This window comes from Scyliorhinus canicula, chromosome 17, assembly GCF_902713615.1.
Source record: "Scyliorhinus canicula chromosome 17, sScyCan1.1, whole genome shotgun sequence".
Lineage (NCBI taxonomy): Eukaryota > Metazoa > Chordata > Chondrichthyes > Carcharhiniformes > Scyliorhinidae > Scyliorhinus > Scyliorhinus canicula.
The window spans coordinates 59,557,343-59,584,353 of NC_052162.1; the positions used below are offsets into that span (position 1 = coordinate 59,557,343).

Genomic DNA, 27,011 nt, shown 5'->3' on the forward strand with positions numbered 1-27,011 from the left:
CTTTAAGTGTCTTGGTTTCAATTTTCGGGCATTTCCCTTTTAAGTGGACGTGGTCAGGATTCTCAGACGTCATGACGTCACGCGTAGGAACGACTTGCACATGCGCAAATCGGCTTTCTTTCCTTGTGCGGTTCGGTGTCCATTGCGCATGCGCGGCTTGCGCATGCGCATGACGGTCCGCGACGAAGACTTTTTTTGACTGCGCATGCGCGGCTTGCGCATGCGCATAACGATCGGCGCCGCGATCTTTTGTAAACTGCGCATGCGCGACTTCCGGTTCCGGCGCATGCGCAGACGCGATTTGTAGTTCTTTGCTTACCAGAGACTGCAAAATGTGCTCCGACGCCATTTTATCGCGGATTTCAGCGTTTGTTCTTTCTAAAAGTTGTAAGTTACCTTTTCTTTCCGATCTGGACTGGATTTCAGCGTTTTGGCTTTGTGAAAAATTCATGTTATTTCTTCTTTTTGATCTGTACTGTGCATTCGCGATTTCCTGATCTTTTTGTGATTTTTTAAGTCTTGCATCACTCAGTCTCTGTGCAGGTTGGACTGTGAGCATGCCTTGCTGTTCAAATTTCTCACAGTACTCTTCAAATTTGTTTAGTAACGTTTGTAAGCTGTTCCTGTCTTCACCTTTTGAGTGTTTAAATCCATTATACACTTTCCTATTGACAGGCCCTTCGATGAGAATTGCTATTTTAATTTTGTCTGAGGCTTCTGCAACATCATTAGCTATGAGATAAAAATCGAACATTTGTTTAAACCTTTTCCAGACATTTCTTACATTACCAGTCGTGTCCAGCTGAGGTGGGTATCCATGCCACATCCTCGAATTAGCGATGTCTTCCCCAGTCAAATGTCCAGTAGGAGATTTCCATGCCATTTTGTGCTTTCTGTATCTTCAGCTGAGTTGTCCTGTCGTAAGCGTCCTGAAATCACTGCTGGTACCATGTGTTGTTCCTCGTGTCTTAATAAAGCTCGCAGTCTCAAATGTGGAGAAGATGCTTTATTGTGAGTTCGTTCAGTTTCCAGAGCTCGACCTAGAACTACCTTCCAGTGCTAACTACCAGCTTTGCTTGCTGTGTGTCCTGCTTACCAGCCCGCCTGCTGTGAAGAGTGTGTGTCCTCACTTCCTGTCCTGATCTATTTATATGGCTCTCCCGTGCTCCCTCTAGTGGTCGCTCAGTTGTGTTGCATCTGGTTAACTTGTGATCACCACAAGTGCAAAGTTACATTTCCTTTATGGGGAGGTTGAGGTACTCTACCTGCCAGTGACCAGGAAATAAAATGAATGGCCTCTGCCCCATACATCAATGTTGGGACAAACAAATACTTGACATTATTGTCTCTGGAGCTATGAGGGAAAACACCTACAATCAGTGATCGGGCAGAAAATCTCTTTTTACAATGGAATCCGGTTTTATGCAGGTTTCGCATGATCCGCCCCATCTGAAATGTGTCACCGCGGCGCATGCTGTTGGGACGGCCTCAGGACGTCACCTGAAAGCCCTCCCCCGATGCTCCGCCCCCGATGGGCCGAGTTCACGACAGCACAGGGGATGTGTGTCCCAGCCGTGCGGGAACCCACCGTGGCGCTGGCCAGGGGGTCTTCCGCGAGGGCATATTCTGGCAAGTCAGGTCCGGGGCCGGCGCCATGTTATACTGCACAACCGCTGCAGGTCATCGCCTTGTGCACGTGCGGCCACGGACCCGGCAATTCTTAGGCCCTTTATTTTGTGGAGGCCGGGTGGTTTACGTGACGTGGCTGCTAGCCCCTCACCGGTCGCAGCATCGGTGAGGGGGTGCCGCCGATTTGTTTGACATAAAACGCCACAGATCCTCTGCACTTATCCCCAGAATTGGAGAATCTGGCCCCATATTCAGGAATGTCCCAAAGCCTTCTGAGCCAGCAATAATATCTCATTAAATTTGTGGCATTGTTACTGCTGACAACTTTGGGCAGAGGCAGATTTACAATTTGGGCAGCCTTGTGCTCAGCTTCATTTCTGGGCTCCTCCTCCGCCACAGGATCTGAAGATTGAAGCCCACCCTCGCTAGCATGCTCTTCCTCCCAACCCTTGCACACTCTCTCTCTTCCTTTCCCACCCCTCTCACACTCTCTCTCTTCACACCCCTCGCACATACTCTCTCTTCCCTCTTAGCTCGCACACTCTCCCCCCCCCGCTTAGCTCGCACACTCTCTCTTCCTTTCCCACCCCTCTCACACTCTCTCTCTTCACACCCCTCGCACATACTCTCTCTTCCCTCATAGCTCGCACACTCTCTCCCCCCCCCCCACTTAGCTCGCACACTCTCTCTCTGTCCCCTTAGCTCGCACACTCTCTCTTCCCTCCTCATAGCTCGCACTCTCTCCTCTCCCATTGCTCGCACTCTCTCCTCTCCCCCCATTGCTCGCACACTCTCTCTCTTCTCTCCCCCCATAGCTCACACACTCTCTCTTCTCTCCCCAATAGCTCGCACACTCTCTCTCTTCTCTCCCCCCATAGCTCGCACACTCTCTCTCTTCTCTCCCCCCATAGCTCACACACTCTCTCTTCTCTCCCCCCATAGCTCGCACACTCTCTCTCTTCTCTCCCCCCATAGCTCGCCCACTCTCTCTCTTCTCTCCCCCATAGCTCGCCCACTCTCTCTTCTCTCCCCCATAGCTCACCCACTCTCTCTCTTCTCTCCCCCATAGCTCGCCCACTCTCTCTCTTCTCTCCCCCATAGCTCGCCCACTCTCTCTCTTCTCTCCCCCATAGCTCACCCACTCTCTCTCTTCTCTCCCCCATAGCTCGCCCACTCTCTCTCTTCTCTCCCCCATAGCTCGCCCACTCTCTCTCTTCTCTCCCCCATAGCTCGCCCACTCTCTCTACTCTCCCCACCCCTCACCCACTCTCTCTCTTCTCTCCCCCCATAGCTCGTCCACTCTCTCTCTTCTCTCCCCCCATAGCTCGCCCACTCTCTCTCTTCTCTCCCCCATTGCTCACACACTATCTCTCTTCCCTCCCCACCCCCACCCACTCTCTCTACTCTCCCCACCCCTCGCACACTCTCTCTTTTCTCCCCACTCCTCGCGCACTCTCTTCTCTCCCCACCCCTCTCCCACTCCCTCCCCACCCCTCGTGCACCCTTCCCCCCTTGCCCCTCACACATTCCCCTCCTCCCGCCCCTCACATGTTCTCTTCCTCCCCGCCCATCACACATTCTCTTCCCCCTCCCCTCCCCTCACACATTCCCTGCCCCCCGCCACTCACACATTCCCTTCCTCCCACCCCTAACACTTTTCCCCCCGCCCCTCACACATTCGGCATACATTTCATATCTGAATTGTTTTTAAAAAGAGAAGTATTGGGAACAGAATGGCGTGAACAGTTCTTTCTGAGAGCTGTGTGGTGACAATGATGGGTCAAATAAATTCCATCTGTGCTATGAAATTCTACTGCTCCTGTATGGAAATCAGAAAGTACTGCTCCCGATTAAATCCATTGCGTCCCAACATGTTGCGTAAGGAAGGAAATTCCCGCCTGCACCCTAAACAATCTTTTCCACGCCATATTTCCCTGCTAGCTTTACTCATTTGGTTCGCTAATGTTGTTTATGGAAGGAAGTCTGCCGTCCTTACCTGGTCTGGCCTACATGTGGCTCCAGATCCACAGCAATGTGGTTGCCTCTTAAAATGCCACTCGACTCGAAGGCGATTAGGGACGAGCAACAAATGCTGGTCTTGCCTGCAATGCCCACATCCCACAAAAGAATAAAGAAAAAAATGTACCTTTTGGATAATGTAATACACCTTCATTGCTTATCATTGTTTCAGATTATATATAGCTAATTTTAGGTATTGAGGTTAATGAAGTGATTGACAAAACTTGTGGCGTTAAATAAACTCTATATTGTGGAGAATTTGGCTTTATATGACTAAAGTCTTGATCCTAATAAAATATTTATTAGGTTGGGAAGCATAAAGAGGTCACAGTGCTGAGATTCTTTAATCAGGATGATTGTCTGAATAACTCCTGTTTGCGATAACACAAAGGATGAAAATACATTAATCAAAAAGCAGAATAAAATTGTTCTTTCTGGGTGAAATGCAGTCTTAAAGCGGACTGACTATGTCTCGCCTCAGTAGTAGGGTGAGGAACCTATCTGCAGCAGGGGCCTCTCTCTCCCCGTGAGCTGGTGGGGCACTCCTGTACACCACTACCTATGGCGATGGCTCCACTCCCTAAACACAGCCAGGGGGCAACTCCAACACAATGCCAGGCTGCACCTCCCCAAGTGGGGGCTGCAGTCAGCATTAGCTCACACCTGAAGGAGCTTAGATACAAATGGGTCTCCCACACACATGCACTTTCACTGCCACACAGTGTTTTCCTACTGGGGGTAGAGGAGGGGGTAAGGGTCTGAAGGCGGGGGGAATGGGGAGGGTGAAGGAGGATGGATATGGGGTGAGTGAGGGGTGAGAGGGGGAGGGGATGGGGGTGAGATGAGTGAAGGATTGGGAGATGAGGGATGTAGATGCGGGGTGAGGAAGGGGGAATGCGGGAATGAGGGAGGGGGAATGCGGGAGTAAGGAAGGGGTAATGGGGGAGTGAGGAAGGGGGAATGTGGTAGGGAGGAAGGGAAAATGCAGAGTGAGGGAGGGGGAATGTGCAAGTGAGGGAGGGGGAATGTGCAAGTGAGGGAGGGGGAATGCGGGAGTGAGGGAGGGGGAATACGGGAGTGAGGAAGGGGGAATGCAGGAGTGAGGGAGGAAGAGAGAATGTGGGAGGGAGGGCGAATGCGGGAGTGAGAGGGGGGAATGCGGGAGTGAGGAAGGGGGAATGCGGGAGGGAGGGAGAGGGAATGCGGGAGGGAGGAAGTGGGAATGCGGGAGGGAGGAAGGGGGAATGTGGGAGTGAGGAGGCTGTGGGAGGGAGGGAGGGGGAATGCGGGAGGGAGGAAGGGGGAATGCGGGAGTGAGGAAGGGGGAATGCGGGAGTGAGAGAGTGGGAATGCGGGAGTGAGGAAGGGGGAATGCGGGAGTGAGGAAGGGGGAATGCGGGAGTGAGGGAGGGGGAATGCGGGAGTGAGGGAGGGGGAATGCGGGAGTGAGGAAGGGGGAATGCAGGAGTGAGGGAGGAAGAGAGAATGTGGGAGGGAGGGGGAATGCGGGAGTGAGAGAGGGGGAATGCGGGAGTGAGGAAGGGGGAATGCGGGAGGGAGGGAGAGGGAATGCGGGAGGGAGGAAGTGGGAATGCGGGAGGGAGGAAGGGGGAATGCGGGAGGGAGGAGGCTGTGGGAGGGAGGGAGGGGGAATGCGGGAGGGAGGGGTAATGAGGGAGGAAGGGGGAATGCGGGAGTGAGGGAGGGGGAATGAGGGAGGAAGAGAGAATGTGGAAGGGAGGGGGAATGCGGGAGTGAGAGAGGGGGAATGTGGGAGTGAGGAAGGGGGAATGCAGGAGTGAGGGAGGGGGAATGCGGGAGGGAGGAGGAATGCGGGAAGGATGAAGTGGGAATGCGGGAGGGAGGGGGAATGAGGGAGGGGGAATGCGGAAGTGAGGAAGGGGGAATGCAGGAGTGAGGGAGGGGGAATGCGGGAGGGAGGAGGAATACGGGAGGGATGAAGTGGGAATGCGGGAGGGAGGGGGAATGAGGGAGGGGGAATGCGGAAGTGAGGGAGGGGAAATGCGGGTGTGAGGAGGCAGCGGGAGTGAGGAAGGGGAAATGCGGGGAGGGAGGAGGCTGCGGGAGTGAGGGAGGGGATGCGAGAGGAAGGGGGAATGTGGGAGTGAGGAAGGGGGAATGGTATCATAGAATTTACAGTGCAGGAGGCCATTCGGCCCATCGAGTCTGCACCGGCTCTTGGAAAGAACACCCTACCCAAGGTCAACCACTCCACCCTACCCCCATAACACAGTAATCCCACCCAACACTAAGGGCGACGCAGGCGTGAGGGCGACGCAGGCGTGAGGGCGATGCAGGTGTGAGGGGGACTCAGGCGTGAGGGCGACGCAGGCGTGAGGGGGAGGCAGGTGTGAGGGCGACGCCGGCGTGAGGGGGAGGCAGGTGTGAGGGCGACGCAGATGTGAGGGGGACGCAGGTGTGAGGGTGACGCAGGTGTGAGGGCGACGCAGGTGTGAGGGGGAGGCAGGTGTGAGGGCGACGCAGGTGTGAGGGGGAGGCAGGCGTGAGGGGGAGGCAGGCGTGAGGGCGACACAGGCGTGAGGGTGACGCAGGTGTGAGGGCGACGCAGGTGTGAGGGGGAGGCAGGCGTGAGGGGGAGGCAGGCGTGAGGGCGACACAGGCGTGAGGGTGACGCAGGTGTGAGGGCGACGCAGGTGTGAGGGGGAGGCAGGTGTGAGGGCGACGCAGGTGTGAGGGGGAGGCAGGCGTGAGGGGGACGCAGGTGTGAGGGGGAGGCAGGTGTGAGGGGGAGGCAGGTGTGAGGGGGAGGCAGGCGTGAGGGCGACACAGGCGTGAGGGTGACGCAGGTGTGAGGGCGACGCAGGTGTGAGGGCGATGCAGGCGTGAGGGCGACGCAGGCGTGAGGGCGACGCCGGCGTGAGGGGGACGCAGGTGTGAGGGCGATGCAGGTGTGAGGGGGAGGCAGGCGTGAGGGGGAGGCAGGCGTGAGGGGGAGGCAGGCGTGAGGGCGACGCCGGCGTGAGGGGGAGGCAGGCGTGAGGGGGAGGCAGGCGTGAGGGGGAGGCAGGCGTGAGGGGGAGGCAGGCGTGAGGGGGAGGCAGGCGTGAGGGGGTGCAGGTGTGAGGGCGACGCAGGTGTGAGGGGGAGGCAGGCGTGAGGGGGAGGCAGGCGTGAGGGGGAGGCAGGCGTGAGGGCGACGCAGGCGTGAGGGCGATGCAGGCGTGAGGGCGATGCAGGCGTGAGGGGGAGGCAGGCGTGAGGGCGACGCAGGCGTGAGGGGGAGGCAGGCGTGAGGGGGAGGCAGGCGTGAGGGGGAGGCAGGCGTGAGGGGGACGCAGGCGTGAGGGGGAGGCAGGCGTGAGGGCGACGCAGGTGTGAGGGCGACGCAGACGTGAGGGGGACACAGGTGTGAGGGCGACGCAGGCGTGAGGGGGAGGCAGGCGTGAGGGGGAGGCAGGCGTGAGGGGGAGGCAGGCGTGAGGGGGACACAGGTGTGAGGGCGACGCCGGCGTGAGGGGGTGCAGGCGTGAGGGGGAGGCAGGCGTGAGGGGGACGCAGGCGTGAGGGGGACGCAGGCATGAGGGCGATGCAGGCGTGAGGGGGACGCAGGCGTGAGGGGGACGCAGGCGTGAGGGGGACGCAGGCGTGAGGGCGATGCAGGCGTGTGGGGGATGTGGGAGGTGATGGATGGGAGGAAGTGGTGGGGAGATACAGGTTGAGTGGGATTCCGGGATGAGGGGGATGTAATAATGAGGAAGAGGGATGCAGGAATGAGGGGGGGGGGGGGGGGGGACAGGGAAACAGGCGCTAATCAGTTGCAATCCTGGTTATCAGCACCTGGGCCTGGGACTTAGAGGCCTGCACCAGCAATTCCAGTCCCACCCACGTAACAACTGCTGGGGCCCCGTGCTTTCCAAATTCAAACTTCCGAATGCTGGCTGCTAACTGCCATGCATGACACAATCACAATTCCCATCAGGCAGTGCAAGGCTGTGTCTCTACCTCTCCTCACTATGCTACAAGGGTAATGTAATTCCGACCAAGGGTTGTGTCCAGAAAGAGCTGCCCCATCGTCTGTGATTGGCTCAGCAGAGTGATTGACAAGTAAATTCTGGAAGGGATTCATAGTCCCGTCCTTGATTAGCTGTGAGAAATTCCATCATCATTTTGGGGCCCCAGTAGTTCGGGGAGGCCTGTGCTGAGGCATGATGTGTTTCGTTGTAAATCCGTCACTGACTTTGGGGAGTCAATCGGCTGTAACATCTTGTAAATCCAGCATAAAATGCCTTTGGCGCAAGGAGATTTAATAAGACAGCCCCGTGAGAAACCGAACAGTAAAAAGATATTTGTGTTTGCAGTACTGAATGCTTAGTCACTGGGAGTTAGCTTGTTGATAGTTACGTATCTGGAATTATTTACACACAGCACCTTTGTTCTTTCCAAGAACATAACTCTGAACGTGCCAGTTTCTGAAACAGTCACTGAACCAATAACAGATAAAACACAAACTGAGAAAACTAGAAATAGTCACAGGTCAGACAGCATCTGTGGAAAAAGTTAACATTTCAATTCAATGACCTTTCATCGGAATAGAACCTTCAATGCCATTGACCCAAAACATGGGGCAAACCTTCAGGTCTCCAGATTGTCAGAGATTGGACATATGACCGAGGATTCATGTTTGGAACCTGGAGAAATCCTGATGTGCTGACCGATGTGAGAATTTCCCAGGAAGTTTCACATTCAATTGGGCAGTTCCCCTGCTCCTCAGGACATTGTCCAAATGTCTCCAACTTTGAGCTACAGTCAGAAATGTGCAACAGTTCCATGTAAGGTAAAGTTGCATAGTCCCAGATGACCATCGGCTGCTTTCCCCTTCGAGGGGAAGAGTTAACTGGTGGTGGTTTAACCACAGGATCACCACACGTCAGGCGAGGGGACAAGGTTGAGAAGGCGGGGCCTTCATGAATAGCCTCAGCCGGTATGGGGATTGAACCTGTGCTGCTGACCTTGCTCTGCATCAGAACCAGCTGTCTAGCCAAGTGAGCTAAAGCGGCATCTCGCGAGATTTCCTGGCCTTGTCAGCTCCAGAGTTGGTCGGGCACGACAAGGCTGTTAGATTGCACCCAATATTTTTTCATGCTCTCGCTTCGCTTTCCTAAGTTCCTTTTTTAATTTTATCCCTGCACTTTCTGTACTCCTCTAAGCTTTCTCATAATTGAGCTCTCAGTAGCTTCTGACAAAAGCTTCCCTTTATTGCCTTAATTACCCTGTAAGATCTTTGACATCCAAGAGGACCCCAGATTTGGGAGTTGTAACCTTTTTCTTTGTGGGAACGTATTGGGCAGAATTTTTAGTGCCACATGGAGGTGGGCTCTAATGCAGCTGCACGGTTAACTAATTGGGTCAGGAACCCTCCCACTTTTGGCTTTGATCTGGGTGGGCTTGCAGCAAGGGGGAACCTCTGTCCAGCTGTTGGGAAAGTCAGGAAATTATGGGAAAAGCTTATTAACCTAGAATCTAACTCTGCAATATGATTTCAACACCCAGCACACAGGTTTCCCAAGCTTCCTGCATTTTCTCAGGATCAGCATTCGGAACAAAGGTTCTTGACCTGAAACTGTTTCTCACTTCACAGATGCTGCCAGACCTGGCCATTTTCTGTTTTTATTTCACCAAGGTGAATGTTTGATTGCTCTGGCTGCTATACCGGTGGATTGATGTGAAGGCATTGGAAAGAGTACAGAGGAGGTTCACAAGAATGACTCCAGGGATAAAGAACTGTAGCTATGAGGATAGATTGAAGAAGTTGGATCTGTTTTCCTTGGAGAAAAGAAGGCTGAGAGGAGACTTTATAGACGTATTGAAGTCACGTTTCAGTAATACTTCCAAGTGTCCACCTCTGCCCTCAGCTCATCTGCCGTATTCACTAGCATTGAAATAAATGTATGTTATTAAACACATCAAACTCATTTGACTGTTTCCTCTGCCTTCTACACTTTCATTTTTCATTTCTTTGCAGGACGTGAGCACCATTGGCTGGGCCAGCATTTATTGCCCATCCTTAATTGCCTCTAAGAATATGGTGGTGAGCCACACCCCGAACTGCTGCCGGCCATGTGGTGAATGTTTCCTCACAGGCTTGATACAACTTGTGGCTCATGAGATTATTTCAGAGGGCAGTTAATCATCAACCACATTGTAGAGAGTCCAGAATCACACAGGAGGGAGCTGCATTATAACAGCAGATCTCCTTTCCTAATGGACATTAAATGAACCAGTTAGGCTTTTATGACAATCCTGTAGGTTCGTGATCACCATTACTGATAGTAGATTTCCATTCTAAATGTTTTTTATTTTTCATTAATCAACTTAACTAAGTTCCTTAGCAGCTTTGGGGAATTTTAACTCACATCTCCAAGCCTATGCATTCCTCATTCAGTGAAAAAAACAATGCTACCCGGCCCTATAAACTATTCTGCGAGTTATGCCAAGTCAAAAAGGAAGCAAAGAATAAACCACGGGAGTGTAGGTGGATGATAAGGAGCCATAATTATGAGATATCAACCTGTTTTGCGGCCGGGTGATAGCCCATGCAACCGAATGAAATGGAGAATAACTAATTGGACAATGCTCCAGGGTAAGAAAATGTTTAGCACAAGCATATAAAGGATTAACTCTAACACTAATATTAGCTCCCAATGCACATGCTCGGTTGCTATGTCGCTCAGAGAAAGTAGAGGGAGAAGAATCACAGAGGAACAGTAGCTCTGTCCTAGCATTCTGCCATCTTGTAGATAGTTAATTATGTAAATAAAAGTATGTTGGCTTGAGGAAAAGGGCGTAAGAGTAAGACACCCAAGCAACTTCCAAGACAATCTAAAAATAACAGAAAGGGTAACAACTTGCGATATTGTTACAGGTCTTATTTTACAAATGGTTACACAGTACAAATTTAATTCGGTCCTCATGGGTAAAGCTGAAAGGATTACAAAAATCAATTTGTAACCCACTTGTCGCACTCACGGTGCCATGACACAATTTAAGAGCAAACCACACCGAATTTTTGATACTCACTTTATCACATCCTGACCTTTAGTCAATGATAAGCCCTTTTCTATGCATGCAACCTCTTGTTGCTGTGGAGATGCAAAAGTAGTTTTGTTTTGGAAACTTTGGAAGGCAATAAAGATCACTGACAATTCGCAACATAAATAACGCAATTTAACAAGAGTTCAATAATTTTAAAAATCCAAAGCTGGGCACGAGTTCTTCCCTGGAGAAAACATGATGACAGACGACCTGATTGCACACTGATTTATGTGGTTACTGTTTTTGCATAATTATTCATCGTTCTCTCTGGAGCTTAGGTTGGCTCCATGTATAAAACTGAACTACAGGTGGGTGCAATAAAGAAATCACGCTTAACCTTCCTTTTTAAAGTTCACCAAAAGTCATAGAATACATTGAATTTGATTTCAGTTTGTTGCGTTAATCAGGGTGCTGTGATGGTCCTATCGCAGCCTTATTAGCCCAACAAAGTACAAGGCCGGAGAACTGTCCCACATGAGTTAAAACAAAAATCCTCAAGTTTTCCATCACCAACTCTAGTGTACGTTTTCTTTCAACACCAGGACACAGCCGCCAGAGGTAGGGACATAGTGGCACAGTCTCTTGGGAGCACTCCTCAATAATATAATCAAACCCCATGAAGTCTCCACAAGGTCAAAAAAAACAGGACATTTCCTGCTAATTATCGCCTCCAATGCCTCCCCTCAGCTGATGCACAGTTTGGAGCAAACACTGTGGAAGGTAAGGGAACAGAATATACTTTGTGTGCGGTACATTAATGGACTGGAGTTGTTTGGTAATGCCAGTGACTAATCTGGCCAAGTCGTGAAGAGCAGCATGGTGGCTCACAGTGCCAAAATCCCAGGTTCAATCCTGGCTCTGGGTCACTCTCGGTGTGGAGTTTGCACATTCTCCCCATGTTTGCTGGGTTTTGCCCCCACAACCCAAAATATATGTAGGTTGGTTGGATTGGCCATGCTAAATTGTCCCTTAATTGGAAAAAAATGAATTGGGCACTCTAAACTTTATTTAAAATAAATAAATAAATAAATATAGTCTTGAAGGACATGCTTGCCAGTTTGACCCTCTGCTAGTTGGTACCTTCAGCACAGGGTGCCAGGGTACACCAAAGGGTGCCTTACCATTCCCAAGGGTGCTGCTCTTGTCCCAAAGGTGCTGTGGGACCATATCCACAGAGTACCTACCTCCCCAGATTGGTACCCAAGCTATCCAGATGAATCCACAAGGTTCAGATCTGCTCCTACCAAGTCTGGTCTCCCACTTTCGGTTTCAGACACCTACCTCACCAAGATCATACGAGTGGAGTCAGCTGCTGATTTCTATGGGCAGCTTCCTCAAGGAACCACCCACATGCGCTCTATAACCAGCCCCCATTTTCCAACCCCCGTGAAAATGGTGAAGGATGAGTTCAGGACCATGACCTCCTGATTCGAGGGTCTGATGGCATTTCCGTTCAGATGGGGAGAGACCCTCTCTGCCTGCATGAAAATTCAGGCCCAAGAGTGCTCAATGGAATTGACACTAACTGTACTGGCCAACAGCTGCTAAACCAGATTAGTGTTTGCCTTCTCCCCACCTGCCACAAGGCAAAAACCTAAATACAAAAGATGGGTGGTGCTGAAAATCTGAAAGAAAAATAGAAAATCCTAGAAATGCTCAGCAGATCTGGCAGCATCTGTGGAGAGAGGAAAAGAGTCAATGGGCGTGACCAACCGGCTTCGTTGCGTTGGGGTGAGAGCATAATATTGCTGGTAAATCCTGGGAAGGGCCTCGCGCAGTTTCCCAGAAGCCTTTATGCCTCCCGGGATAAATACAAGTCCCGCGAGGCGTCAAATGCAGAATCCTGCCCAATGCCGGCATAACTAAACAGCGCGCGCCTAAGTAGGTTTAGCCTCCTTAGGCGCGCTTACCTGGGATCTACCAGCCTCCACAGTGAGGCCTCAACTGAGCGCCATTCAGTACTGGTCCACGGACCTGGTCCATTGGAAGACCCTGGGGTGCCAGGGATAGGGCAGCTGGCCCCCTGGCCCTTCCCCAAGGCCCCCCAGGCACCTTCGCACTGCCCAGCTGGCACCTTGGCACTCCCAACCTGGGACTATCAAAGTGCCCGCGTGGCACTGTTAAGCTGGCAGCTGTGCCAGGGTGCTAGGGTATCATGCCAGGGTGGCACTGCCAAGGGTGAGAGCCCCGAGGGGTGGCCATGCCCAGAAAACAAAGCTGGTTGGTGGGAGGGTTTAAGGGTGGGGGGTGCAGGGCAGGTAAGTAGGGAACTTTGGGAGGTTGTGGTGGTTGACCAGTGGGGGTCCCCAGGGACCCTATTGTGGGGTGTCCTCGACAATGTCAATCCCCCACACTTCTTACCCGTGTGTGTCAGGGCACACTTTCAAAATGGCACCCAGATCTCGGAGTCCGGCTCGCCTGCGCTAAAAAAAATTCTATGGCGGGATTTACCGACTGTTCACGCTTGTGGAAGATTCTGGTCCCAGCCGGGTGTACGGTTTTCCCAGCGATGAGGGGTGCAGTCAATGGGACTCCCATTGACAATGGGCGGTCCAGTAGATCCTGCTGGCAGGCTGCCTCTGCCACCGAAAAACACAGTGAGGTGGTTAGTAAATCCTGCCCCAAGTGTGGGTTAAACAAGATAGAAACTCCCAGGCCCCAAAAAAAGGTTAAGTGTCGTTTGATAGCGGTGGGCAACTGGCCGGCAGGAAACTCCCTGAAAAACCTGCCACAAATAAACTTAGACATTTTTCTGTTAATTTCCGCCCAATGTTTCAGGTCCATGATCTTGCATCAAAACACCAGCATTCCTTTGTTTTCTTTCTTTGATGGGATGTGGGTGTCACTGGCTAGGTCAGTATTTGTTGCCCATCCCCAATTACCCTTGAGAAGATGGTGGTGAGCTGTCTGCTTGAACCACTGCGGTCATCTGGCGGTACACTTACAATGCTAATAGTGAGTTCCAAGATTTTGATCCAATGGAGGATCGGCAATATAGTTAAGTATTTGGCTTGAAGGTGGTGTTCCTATGCATCTGTAGCCTTCGCCCTTCTAAGTGGTAGAGGTTGTCGTTTGGAAGGTGTTGGCGAAGGAGCCTTAGATTTCATAGAATTTACAGTGCAGAAGGAGGCCATTCGGCCCATCGAGTCTGTACCGGCTCTTGCAAAGAGCACCCTACCCAAGCCCACACCTCCACCCTATCTCCATAACCCAATAACCCTACCTAACACTAAGGGGAATTTTGGACACTAAGGGCAATTTAGCATAGCTAATCCACCTAACCTGCACATTTTTGGACTGTGGGAGGAAACAGGAGCACCCGGAGGAAACCCACGCACACACAGGGAGAATGTGCAGACTCCGCACAGAGAGTGACCCATGTCGGGAATCGAACCTGGGACCCTGGAGCTGTGAAGCAATTGTGCTAACCACTATGCTACCGTGCAGCCTCGGTGAGTTGCCGTGTAGACGGTACACACTGCCATCACGGTGCGTTGCTGGTGGAAGGAGTGAATGTTTAAGGTGGTGGATGGAGTGTCAATCATACAAGCTCCTCTAGCCTGGATAGTATCAAGCTTCTTGAGTGTTGTTGGAGCTGCACTCATCCAAGCAAGGGGAGAGTATTCCATTACACTCCTGGCATGTGCTTTGTTAATGTTGGGCAGGTTTTGGGGTGTCAGGAGGCGAGTTACTTCCCTCAGAATTCCCAATCTCTGACCTGGTCTTATAGCCATTGTATTAATATGGCTAGTCCTATTCAATTTCTGATCAATGATAACCCCCAGGATGGTGATAGTGGGAGATTCAGTGATAACAATGTCATTGAATGTCGAGGGAGATGGTTAGTGTGGTATCCTGACCACAAAAATATAGTCGAACACGGTGTGAAAGTTTAATCTTTACTTATGAAATTATCAAAATAATAGTATGGATTCAGAAACTAGCAGCAGTTATACACAACTATACACAGCTCCTCGTGGTGAATATTGAAGCCCGCCCTACCGATGATGTCACTCATGCATGCTCACACTTGCTAAAGATATCCATGCAGATAATCAAATAGCAAGATGCTTACTATAACTTTCTCAACAATTACATTCTCTCTTGTTGGGAGCTGGTCATTGCCTGGAACTTACGTGACACGAATGTTACTTGCCATTTATCAGCCCAAACCTGAATGTTGTCCAGGTTGAGCTGCATATGGACATGGACTACTTCAGTATCTGATGAGTCATGAATGGTGCTCAACATTGTGCATTCATCCACGAACATCCCCACTTCTAAGGTCATTGATGAAACAGCTGAAGGTGGTTTAGTTGAAGCCACTACCCTGAGGAATTCCTATAGTGATGTCTTGGGACTGAGATAATTGACTTCCAAAAACCCCGGCCATCTTCTTTCGTGCTGGGTATGACTCCAACCAATGGAGATTTTTCAAAATTTCCATGAACTTCAATTTTGCTAAGGCTCCTTGGTGCCTCACTCAGTCAAATGCTGCCTTGATGTGAGGGCCAGTCACTCACCTCACCTCCTGAACTCAACTTTTTTATTTTATGTCATCAAAATGCCTTTTGTTTATGTCATCAAAGTGTGGTACTGGTGGCACCCAAACTGAATTTCAATGAGCGAGGTTATTGCTGTCGCTGCTTGATAGGACGTGCTGACACCATCTTACATCACTTTTCTGGTGATGAAGAGCAGTCTGATAGTCAGTAACTGGCCGAGATGAGTTTGTCCTGCTTCGAGGGATACATACTCTGATCGTTCCTTGTTGCTGGGTGAAAGTCCTGGAACATCTGGACATTACCATGAGAGCTAGTTAGCGGTTCAAGAAGTTTCATTATCATCTTTTCAGGGCTTGGCACAAAATAAGGCCTCGTCACTGCCACCCGCAATTCATGAGCAAATATTTTTAAAGTTGTGTAAATGTTCCTTCAGAGTAATGTCAGCAGATTTCAGAACAAGTCTGCCCAATGCTAGCCCCTTCAGGGACACTTTCCCAATTACGTTATCCTGTCTTGGCTGCTTGCTGACGTGGGTACAAAAAAAAACCTTTATTTATCCAAACGGTATATATATATTTAAAAAAACTAATGACTGTGATCATCGCAGGCTCCAGTCTGCAAATTATTGCAATAATGCCCTCCACCTTCAGACCCTGGTATTACACAGTCACATTCCTGCTTCTGTGATCTTGATCTCAGCTCTCAAAATATTTTCTGAATGATTTGACAGATTTTGTTTTAAATTATGGGCGAGATTTACCAGCTGTTCACGCCAGCAGGAAATTTCAGTCCCACACCGGCGCATGGGTTTCCCGTCTGCGAGGGGTGCTGTCACCGGGAAATTCCGTTGACAACGGCGTGGTCGGTAATCCCGCTGGCGGGTCACACGCTCTATAATTCTAAATTCTAGGCATGGGAAGCAGTAAAGAAAACATGGATTTTACTCATTTTCAGACTCACGGCTTTGGTTTATATGTGCTAAAAACATTTTGATTGAACACCATGCTTTAACCGGTGGAGCACTTCATTTCCCTATGGTGAACTGCTTGAGATTCATACTGTTGTACAAATTACACAAAAATTCTCCCCCCCCGGCCCTGACCCAATTCAGTCAAGTACTAAGAAATCCAAACGCGGACCAAAATGGCAGAACTCATTAAATAAATGCTACGATACAAGAATTTATCCAGTCTGCTTGTGTTTGAGGGGTAGTAGTTGTCAGTCCTGACTGGATCACTGATTAGCTCTGGATAAATAACTAAATTTAAGATTGCATATGGTTATCTTCTTTGTTGCAGCCACAAAGAGAAAGGATCAGAGGTGGTGCATGTCACGTTTGTATAACATAATGCAAGGGGGTTTAGTTACAAGATGCTGCTCAAACAGGGTACAGTGGTGAACTCCGTAAGTAGCCCGCGAAATGCTCCAAAGATGTCATTGCGTTACACATGACAAGAGCCAATCGTGTTACTCTAAATACATCAGAATCATAAACCTAAAAACAGTACATATTGCAGAAATAGAAAATGTTCGAGGTGGCAGAGTGTCGCAGTGGTTAGCACTGCTGCCTCACGGCGCCGAGGACCCAGGTTCGATCTCGTCACCAGGTCACTGCCTGTGTGGAGTTTGCACATTCTCCCCGTGTCTGTGTGGGTCTCACCCCCACAACCCAAGATGTGCAGAGTCGGTGCATTGGCCACGCTAAATTGCCCCTTAATCGGAAAAAAAAAAGAATTGGGTACTCTAAATTTAAATTTTTCAAAATAAATAAATACAAAATGTTAGCCAATTTACTGCAGAGCTATTAAATGTATTAGCAGCATGAATGGGTACTACGGGCGGCACGTGGCACAGTGGTTAGCATTGCTGCCTACGGCACTGAGGACCTATCTTTGAATCCCGGCCCTGGGTCATTGTGCGTGTGGAGCTTGCACATTCTTCCAGTGTCTGCGTGGATTTCACCCCACAACCCAAAGATGTGCAGGGTAGGTGGATTGGCCATGCTAAATTGCCCCTTAATTAAAAAAAATAATAATTGGTTACTTTAATTTTTTTTTTAATGGATGGGTACTACAAGGGTGCGCACAACAGCCTACTTGATCAAAGCCTTGACGTAACCTGGACCTGCATGCAGTGGCACTAGATGTAAAATTCCAAGTGATTTTTAAGTGACAACTTGGTGTACTTTGACCTACACTTAATAAAAGTATGTGTTAAATTAAACCAAGCTGCTGGAGAAAATGCAAAGAATTGGAAAAGGGATTTCTTTTCCTGTGTTTGTGATATTTAAGTCCACTTGTCCTCGTTTGTTCTTTTTAAGGTCTGAGAGATCACAACTTGGCAAAAATGAGACAAAATTGCAGGGAACTGTAGCAAAACAAAGTTAGTGGGGGGAAAAAGCTTTTTTGCATAATTATTATATCCAAATGAGCAAATCTGCTCAGTAACCATGGCAACCGGAGAAGAGTACATGAAAAACTCTGCAACCTCGATTTGAACAGGGTATGCAAGGGACTATACAAATGGTGCCAGCATCCTTACCTCCTCATTCAAGCCAATTCTATTCTTAATCTCAGGTTTCAGGAGGCAGACGGGTACTTTGTAAATGTTCCAAACAAAGTCTGATGACCACTAAAGGGAATTTAACCTGGGGCCATGACTCAGGCACATTACCCATTGTGCCCAACAAATCTAGCATCAAGCAGGATCCCTCCTCAGAGACAGGAAGGATTCTGCATTTTTGTTGACTTCATGTAATAAGAAGACTCACAGAAAAATATTGGGCCTGGCCTCACCCAACCCCCAAGCCCAGCCAATTACCTCACCCCAAGGGATATTCTCTTGGGGCCTCAGCAGCTGTCGCCTGCCATTCCCAATTTCATCAGCCCAGTGGTGATGCCAGCCAGGCCTGACTGGACTTAAATAATGGAAATGCGACCTAAGGTTGAGGCTCACGCCATGCATGGCTCAGAAAACATGCTGCTTGCCCTTCCCCTGCCATTCTCTATAGCAGCTCCCCTCCAGGTTAAGTTTCCTTAGTGAGGAAAGTCACTCAGGGTCCCATTACCTCATTGCTATCCAGAGACAGAACAGGAAAAGACAGGATCTGAGCCCATCTCAGTGCTCAGAGTTGAATAACCTGTAAAAACTGATGGTCAAAGCTTACACATAGACAATGCCTACACGAACAAAATACAAGTTAGCTCTGTGCAGCCATGTAATTGTCCCCCAGGCAAGAGTAATTCAGATTTCAGGTAGCTGGAGAAGTTAAGAAAAAAAAAATATACAAGGGAAATATTTACCAACTGATGTAGCAACAACTTGGTTGCGGAGGCAGGACTCAATGCAAAACGCTCATTATTTTAGCAGGCTGTCACCCAAGAGAGGTCGACATAAAGAATAGCCATGGAGACAGCGTACAGGAATACAGTTCCACAGTGGCCAGCCACCCTCCTGTACCCAGTCTACATGCCTGTTGCACGTGTCAAATCCCAGATAGTCACTACTACCAGACCACTGGACGTGACAGTTATCCCAATTTAGTTCCCATTAAATAACGACATTTGTGCACTTACCAGCAGATATCAGTAGGTGAGTTCCATTCCCAAATGTGACCTCCTGGTCTCTTCCAAGTTTCTCTCACAACAGCCAGGTGTAGAGAATTCTCTGTACTTTAACACCATGTCATGATTGTCAACATTGAGGGCATTTAAAAGTTTATTGGATAAGCATATGGATGATAATGGCATAGTGTAGGTTAGATGGCCTTTAGTTTTTGACTTCCCATGTCGGTGCAACATCGTGGGCCGAAGGGCCTGTACTGCGCTGTATCGTTCTATGTTCTATGATGCTGCCAATAGCTTTCTTGCATTGAAATTCAGGAAGTTAAAAGCTCTGTTCAAGTCGGCAATACCTGTCAAAATTACATTTTCTAAACTGTACTAAACTGTACATGCGACAGTTCAACTCCTGAAGTTGTATGGCGCCTGGACACCTAAAACTGCCTTCAATGTCAGTGATGGGAATGAGTGAATTGGTCGAAGGTTATGAAGACATTGGGTTGGATCTTCAGTCCTTTTGAGAGGAGCAACCTAGAATCCAGGCATATCCGAAAAGAAAAATCAGCACAAGTAGGATTCACTGCAATTTATATCAATCATTTTCAGCAAGCTAATTTCAGCTTTCAGAGTCTTGAGAATTCCAAAACATGAACTGCTGTGAATGGTGTAATGTTTCTAGTTCCTGGTAAAATGAAACCATCAAAATTTCTTACAAATGTATTAGCTATTCATCCACTAATATTGTGAATCATGATTTCTATACAGTATTACCGAATTTCGAGCTGACAATTTCGAGCAGATAAAGTTGATTGTTGCTGGGAGCATTGGTGGTTTTCAATCTTATCTCAGACCAAAGTATATATTTTTCAAACTTCAGTGTTTTCTAGTCACAGGCACCGATTCAGAATGATAAAACTGTCAGTAATGTTCAGTTGGTCAATAACCCCTCAAATAAATTGAATTGTATATTCATCAACTACTTTAGAAACTCAGCAACTTACATCAGAGCTGAGAGGATCATAGCCAACTTCGCTGGACAGCTCAAAACGTCAACATCAGTAAATGCAAAGACTGTTTCAGATAATTACAGCCCCAAGTTAACATTTGGAATAATGTCCTTACTATGTATTTCTCTGTAGCTTTTCTCACTTATTTCAGGGGCATGCGTCAAATTCGATATTAAAATAATTGCAAACGGTGGTGTGGTAACAATTTTAAATTGGGTGTACAATATCATAGGAAGGAAGAAGTAATTATTAGGGGAGTCTGGATACATGTCCATTGTCAGAAAGCTTTGTCTTGTGACTCTAAGTGCCATGAGAGTTTTGGAGTCATGTATTTTATTATACATGTATACACATAAATACTTTGCTGAAAATACTTTGGCTTTATGTGAACATCATGCAGAGTAAAGGAATAAATCACATGCCTTCATATAGAATCCTTCAGAACCTTACAATGGCACAAAATGCTTCACAACCACTGAAGGACTTTTAAATTGTAGCACTACTCCATGCAAAGTCAAACCACAAAAATATATTTACCTGATAACTCAGTGAGCAGCTGAGTGTATAGAGAAGCATGATTAGCCAAATAGCTAATGCATTATCAGCCCATCCGTCTGTATTACTATCACACATAAATGGACTAGAAACTGGCAAAAGCTAGCCAGGAAACAGCAGCAGGAGGCCACCAGAAGTGACCCATTCACTAGCAACCTTCAGTCAACCACAGCCGGACTATAGAAGTCATCTATCCACCACAAATAGCAGCCACCGCCCAGCTGAGCCAGAATCAGCCAGAAACTAGCCAAGTGAATAGAGCTGAGAACTGGAGGAAGGGGGGTGGAGAAAGTGAGTAGAGAGAGAAGAGAGGGTAAGGGATGGATATTGAGTTACAAGTTTGGGGAAGTCTTTGGAACTTTAAGACCTGTGAAATAAATTCAAAATTATACTAACAAGGATTAATTGGTGCAATTATTAATGCTCAGCATGGATGCAGTAGAGAATGGAGAGTGCAAAGTCATATCCCAGTCAAACGTAGCTCATGGTTCTGGAAGAGAATACAAAATAAGGCCACACAATAGGGCAGAACTAATAAACTCTCAATTGCTTCCACACAATCCATGTATGATGCTCTCCCTTTGTTTCTCACATTTCTGGTTCATTAAAGCACAGCTGAAAATTACCTGCTATCCTTGTAATTTACCACCCACCACCTGTGGCAGACTGAAGATGATGGAAAAGGTGAAACGGACAGGTTAATTACATTTAAAAATGCCTATGTCGTTTGCACAATGAGAAAAGCGAATAATGTTTGGACTCAAGTTCATCATTATGGCCCTCAACAAAAGCTATTGAGGTCCCTCCCACCTCAATTAATACACTGTTCAGAATTATTTAATTTAATAGTTGCAAAGTTATTTCGAAAGAGACAGATTCTTCTTGCTCAACTTACTGTTGGATTAATGTGAACATCTTGCAGAGGAACAAATTACTTTCATTTATGTAGCACCCTTCATGATATCCCATAATCCTTATATCCAATTAAATTAAATCCCAACAGGTTTGTTTCAAATCACTAGCTTTCGGAGCACTGCTCCTTCCTCATAATTAAATTAAAGTTCAGTTACTGTTGTAAAGTTGGCAAATTCCTGTACCAGCCTCCTCGAACAGGCGCCGGAATGTGGCGACTAGGGGCTTTTCACAATAACTTTATTTGAAGCCTACTTGTGACAATAAGCGATTTTGATTTCATTTCATTAATTTTTCAAATGCAGCAGCCAGTTCGTGCACAGCTTCATCCCATAAACAGCAATTAGTTACAGGATCAAATATTCTGCTTTGGGTGTCTTGATGGAAGGATAAATAATGGTCAAGCCACTAGAAGAAGTCCCCTGCTGTTCTTTGAAAATGTCATGAGAATTCATATCCACACCAGAGGGCAAGATGGGACCTTGTTTAAAATTTTCACTCGAATACAGTATTTATCTATTCCTGATGATGACTTTTAAAAAATAATCCTTATTGTCACAAGCAGGCTTACATTAACGCTGCAATTAAATAACTGTGACAAGCCCCTACTTGCCACATTCCGGCGCCTGTTCGGGTACACAGAGGGAGAATTCAGAATGTCCAAATTACCTAACAGCACGTCTTTCGGGACTGTGGGAAGAAACCGGAGCACCCAGAGGAAACCCACGCAGACATGGGGAGAACGTGAGAATCCACACAGACAGTGACCCAAGCCAGGAATCGAACCTGGGACCCTGGAGTTGTGAAGCAACAGTGCTACCCAATGTGCTACCGTGCTGATCGTAAGTAAGTTTGACTGAATGGACATTGAGGCCCATTCTGGCTAAGAAGCAAAGCTTCAAACATTTTGTCTCAATTGATAAGTACCTTTGAAAACATCAATGAAACAAACATTCTTTCGTCAAAGCAAGACTGGTTTGAATGACTTTAATTATTTTGGATAAATCACAAGTTCGTACAAAGATACTTAATTTTTGTAACTGGTATTGGGCAGTGAGGGGTGGGGGTGTAAGACGTGGGGTGGGGGAATACTATTGTGAAGAGGACAGAAGGAAATGTTCAAAAAAGCTACAATTCAATGGACAAAATGTTTAAAAACATTTTATTTGGATATGTTCCAATCATCGTTGTTTTGACTTCATAAACTCACCTCTTCTTTTGAGCTTAATCAGAAATATTGAAAGTGCAAAGTACAGCTTTTATGAAGTTTTTATATTGAGGGCAATTATTGCTTCGGCCTTCCATTTTCATTGGGTTTGAGTAACGACGAGCGCCGAGAAACAGCAGCTAGATTCTTACAGTGGTCAGCGGCAATCTTCTTCTCAGACGAAGAGGCAGTAACTCGTCGGCACCCGGTTCCAGCTGCAATGTAGCTGCAATGTGTTCTGTAACCAGGAGGCCTGAGAAACTGGGTCTCAGACACAATTAATATTAGCCAGGTGCACTGCCACCTCCTATCGCAGAAATTAGTATCAGACCTCATGCCTCATCAGTTAAGTCTTGGGATGGAAAGCTGGATTGGAAATGATGGAGGTGTGTGGGGTGCAATCAGAAATTTGTGGAGTCAGAAAAGCACATCTGCTTCTCCAGGATCTGCAATGATTTTTTTTTTAAAACAGATCTTATTTTTTGGTAGCAGTCACTGTTGACAAATCCTGAGTGGAGCCTGCTGAATGTCTGCTGAGATATCAAATTTATATACACAAGGGATCTAACAACACCTATTCTACGTAGAGACACCAGACAGTTGGGCTGGATTTTGTTTAGGTCTCTTGGGTGTAGAAAAGCACTATCCAAAATGGACTGCTGTGCCCTCCTTTCCTCCAAGTCCCAACAAAGGCAAGTTTTAAAAGTTTCCTTCAAAATTCTCTTTGCTCACTCTTACATGCAGTCACCAAGTGGACTGCTGCAGACGCTTTAACTCTCTTCCATTTTAAGACAGTTTTGAGATCCTTCTGATGTAATGGGACCCTGATCCGAATGAATGGGAGAGGCTCAGGTGGCACTGCAAGTGGCCGGAAAAAAAAAATCAAGCTTGTAAAAATTGTAACTGAGGGAATTTAATGCAAGTGTCCACCTGCCAAGTATTCAACCAGACACAAGTTAAAAATTCCCTTCCAGAAGGGCAGCATGTGGCGCAGTAGTTAGCACTGGGACTGCGGCGCTGAGAACCCGGGTTCGAATCTTGGCCCTGGGTCACTGTCTGTGTGGAGTTTGCACATTCTCCCCATGCCTGCGTGGGTTTCACCCCACAACCCAAAGATGTCCAAGTTAGGTTGATTGGCCACGCTAAATTGTCCCTTAATTGGGACAAAAAATATTTGGGTACTCTAAATTTATTTATTTTTAATTACCCTCAAAGAGCTTGATAAAATCTGAAAAAAAGTTTGCTCAATCATTTTTGTCACACTTAGCCTCTGTAGTGTAAGCCTGGGCCAGCACAATTTCCCACCAGAAAGCAAGGGTGAAAGGCTCACACTTAACTCGCCCGTAACCAGGTGGAGGTGGCGTGAGACACATAACAGTTACGCGGTCGTGAAGTAAGTAAGTAAAGTCACCATAGTTCCACATGACCGTAGGCTGCTTTCCCCTCTCATGGGGCGATGGTCATTTAACCTGAGCGTCATCACACCTCAGGCGAGGGTCAAGGCTGAGAAGGCAGGGCCTTCATGAATAACCTCAGTCGGTACAGGAATTGAACCCATGCTTTTGGCTTCACTCTGCATCAAGAACCAGCTGCCAGGCAAGTGAACTAAACCCGCAGTATGTCCCAGAGAGAGAGAGCAGTGTAATAAGAACTTTATAGTAAAGGAGTACTACACAAGACTACAGCTGCTTAGCGCAGACAATCACATGATGCACAGGTGCTCTTTTTGTATTCTTGGACACAGCATCACAGCACATGGTTGTAAATTTTATCTACACCTACGAAAGATTGAATCCAAAGAGATTGAAAGATGCAACATTTATTACAGGAATTACACCTTTTTACAAGTCGGTTCTTTTTATTAGTGGACATCCAACCCCCTATGAATGGGAATGGAGGTACAATTTCCATCTTCAGTTTTCTCTTTACATTAAGAGGTAATCTCACTGTTAGCACCATTTAAACAAAGGCCGATTCCTTTTTTCCCCCAAAAATACCATGTTTAAACAGCAAATGGCAGCATAATTGGGGAAACTGGCTGAGTAAAATAATGGAAATGAACAACACAGAGTGAATAACGATACTCATCCCCTTTGGATGCTGCCAGTTTTACTCTGTGTGGATTCATTCAATTCTTGGGCTTCATGATGATTTTTCCCAGCTGGTAGCTTTCCTCCACTAATGAGGTCAACCGCACTCCAGTTCAAATTTTCAAAACGACGGGCATAGGACGAATGGCGGGTTTTCAAGGGGGCAGCAAGAATGAGATTTCCCTTCTGAAATGGTACAAAGCCTTACCGCTTCTGTGGCACAGTTGTTCACTCATTAACCGTTAACTAATCATTTAAAATCCCCCAAAGAACTGTAACACCATATTTAAGTCTCGGCTCCAAATCTGTACACTCGGGTTAAACAGCGGCAAGTCAAATTAAATGTGTCCGTGATTGTTGATCAGCATTAATCATTTATTAACAAAATCTAGAGATCACTCTTACACCAACAAAAGCTTACCATTCGAGAAATATTCCCATGTACTCCGATTAAAATGTGATTTGCTGGTCTGGCTGGGTTCTTTTTAAATCTACGACTACCACGCAAGATAAATAGATTACACAATCAAAACAATACCTCACAGGGCAGTAAAAACAGCATGGGCAAGGCAGATGGGGCGTACATTTGCAAACTCAGACAGCTGCAGCTCTAACCTGGCAGCAAGTCATTCAATGCTGCAAGTCCATGCCCCTAACCCACAACTATTTATACGCATTAAAGCAGAAGAACAAGGTACCCGGTAGACATCTTAAACTGTACATTGGGCTTCACAATTCATCAAACTGAATGAAAATGAGCATGGCAATTAGTAATAGTTTAAGAATTTGTGTATATTAATACAGAAACATTCATAGTTAACTTTCAATGACCAAGTTTCAATGTTCATTATGCCCTTTATTTATACCAGTCAACTCCAGAACTGTTTCATGTTGCAACAAGCAGAGACTTTCACAGTTGAGCAGCAAAGAGTACTGGTACATCACTGGTGTCGCTGCCAAGATATTTCAGTCAGTGTTTGTTGGGGCTGTGTGGGCACCAGTTGCGCCTTCTGTCTCTGTCGTTGCAGAAACTGTAATATTACCGGGATTGCCAAGGTCAAAAAAAAACAGTAGCATCAGGTTCGGAGACCACACAGATACCATCACTGTGCTGATCTCGTCAGTGGAAAGAAAATGCTGCTTCAGCAAAAACCACCCACATGCCTGAATGAGAGAGAAGTTGTTTACAGTGGATCAAAACTAATAGCCATTTTATCCATTATTTCGGGAGTGGAGTGGAGGCAGGAAGAAAGGCAAACCTGTTTTACAACATAGCTGTGTAACCTAGGATGATCACTAGCAGAGGAGGTAAAGGCCCCTTTCCTTTGTTAAGTGTATCTGCTCCACAATTCCGGGGGGAGTGCAGAGCTGACACATGGGAAAGGGTGGGAAAATATTTGTGTCAGCAAAGTGTATGCATCTTAGCTATAAACCACTGATTGGATAAATCATACAATAAAACAGGATAGCTATTAAAATCGGTCAAAATGTCAATGTCAAGAGTTTCCACTGTATGAATTGTTCACACTAAATGGAAAATACAATGACAGCCTCGAGTGTGAATATTCTGTTCTTTGAAAGTTTCACCACCAGTAATTAACACCAACCTTTTACTTTTACCTTGCTTTTCCTTAACTTAAGTCATTCATGAGCTAATGAGGATTTAAATGCCTTTTAACATGATTTGGGCTGCAAATAAGAGACTGCCTGCTTTTTTTCTGCCCTGTGTTAACATAATCAAGAAGAAAAATTTATGACAAAAATGACAGGCCTAGCTTAAATTACATAAATGCAGTCAGTACTTAACATCAAAAGGAAAGCTGGTTTGAACAGTTTCACAGTCTTTTGAGGGCGGGAGGGCTCTCTCTCTCTCTCTCTGAATTGGCATCCACAGGTGCCATCTTACAGCAGTTGCTGTCAGAATTCAGCAATGCTGAATAATAGGATGGAGGCAGAGCTAGAGCTCTGGTACGAAGCTGGCCTTAAAGTACCTTTCACATCATCAAGTGTCTTCTGCGGTGCAGTGCAAGGTGGTCCGAGCGGGAAAAGCTCCGGTCACAGTCCGTGCATTTGAAAGGCTTTACGCCTGTGTGCTTGCGGAAATGCCTCGTCAGCTCATCAGAGCGTGCAAACTTCCATGTACAGCCTTCCCAGGTGCATCTGTAGGGTTTCTCTCCTACAAAACAGAATAAGCAGAATAAAGTGTTAATTGCTGCAAATTTTAATAAAACAGCATTCCAAGACTACACCGCACATTTACCTGGGTTCACAGAAGTAGGGGATACAATTCTAACATCGGGCTGGAATTTACATCCCCCCCTCCATCCAGCATGTTTATCTTGGGGTGGGGGGGGGGCATAAAAAAATGTTGGGTGCCCAGCCCAACAGATGCCCGCCCTTAGGCATATTAAGGTCTTAACTACCCAATTATGGGCTTCAATTGACCTCCACTG

The 27,011-nt window shown here is 47.4% G+C and overlaps 1 protein-coding gene across 8 annotated transcripts in view; it reads right to left on the minus strand.

Annotated features, from left to right (window-relative positions):
- Positions 1–24,271: 24,271 nt before the first annotated feature.
- The window catches only part of LOC119951340 (Krueppel-like factor 12), a 210,150-nt gene continuing 207,410 nt past the window's right edge, over positions 24,272–27,011 (minus strand). For 7 of the 8 annotated variants that reach the window (XM_038774461.1, XM_038774462.1, XM_038774465.1 and 4 more), the window contains one exon: positions 26,553–26,734. In XM_038774461.1, the coding sequence (XP_038630389.1) occupies positions 26,553–26,734 (182 nt within the window). Of the gene's footprint in view, positions 26,735–27,011 lie in introns of all 8 variants that reach the window. The other variant, XM_038774459.1, reaches the window with a different exon arrangement.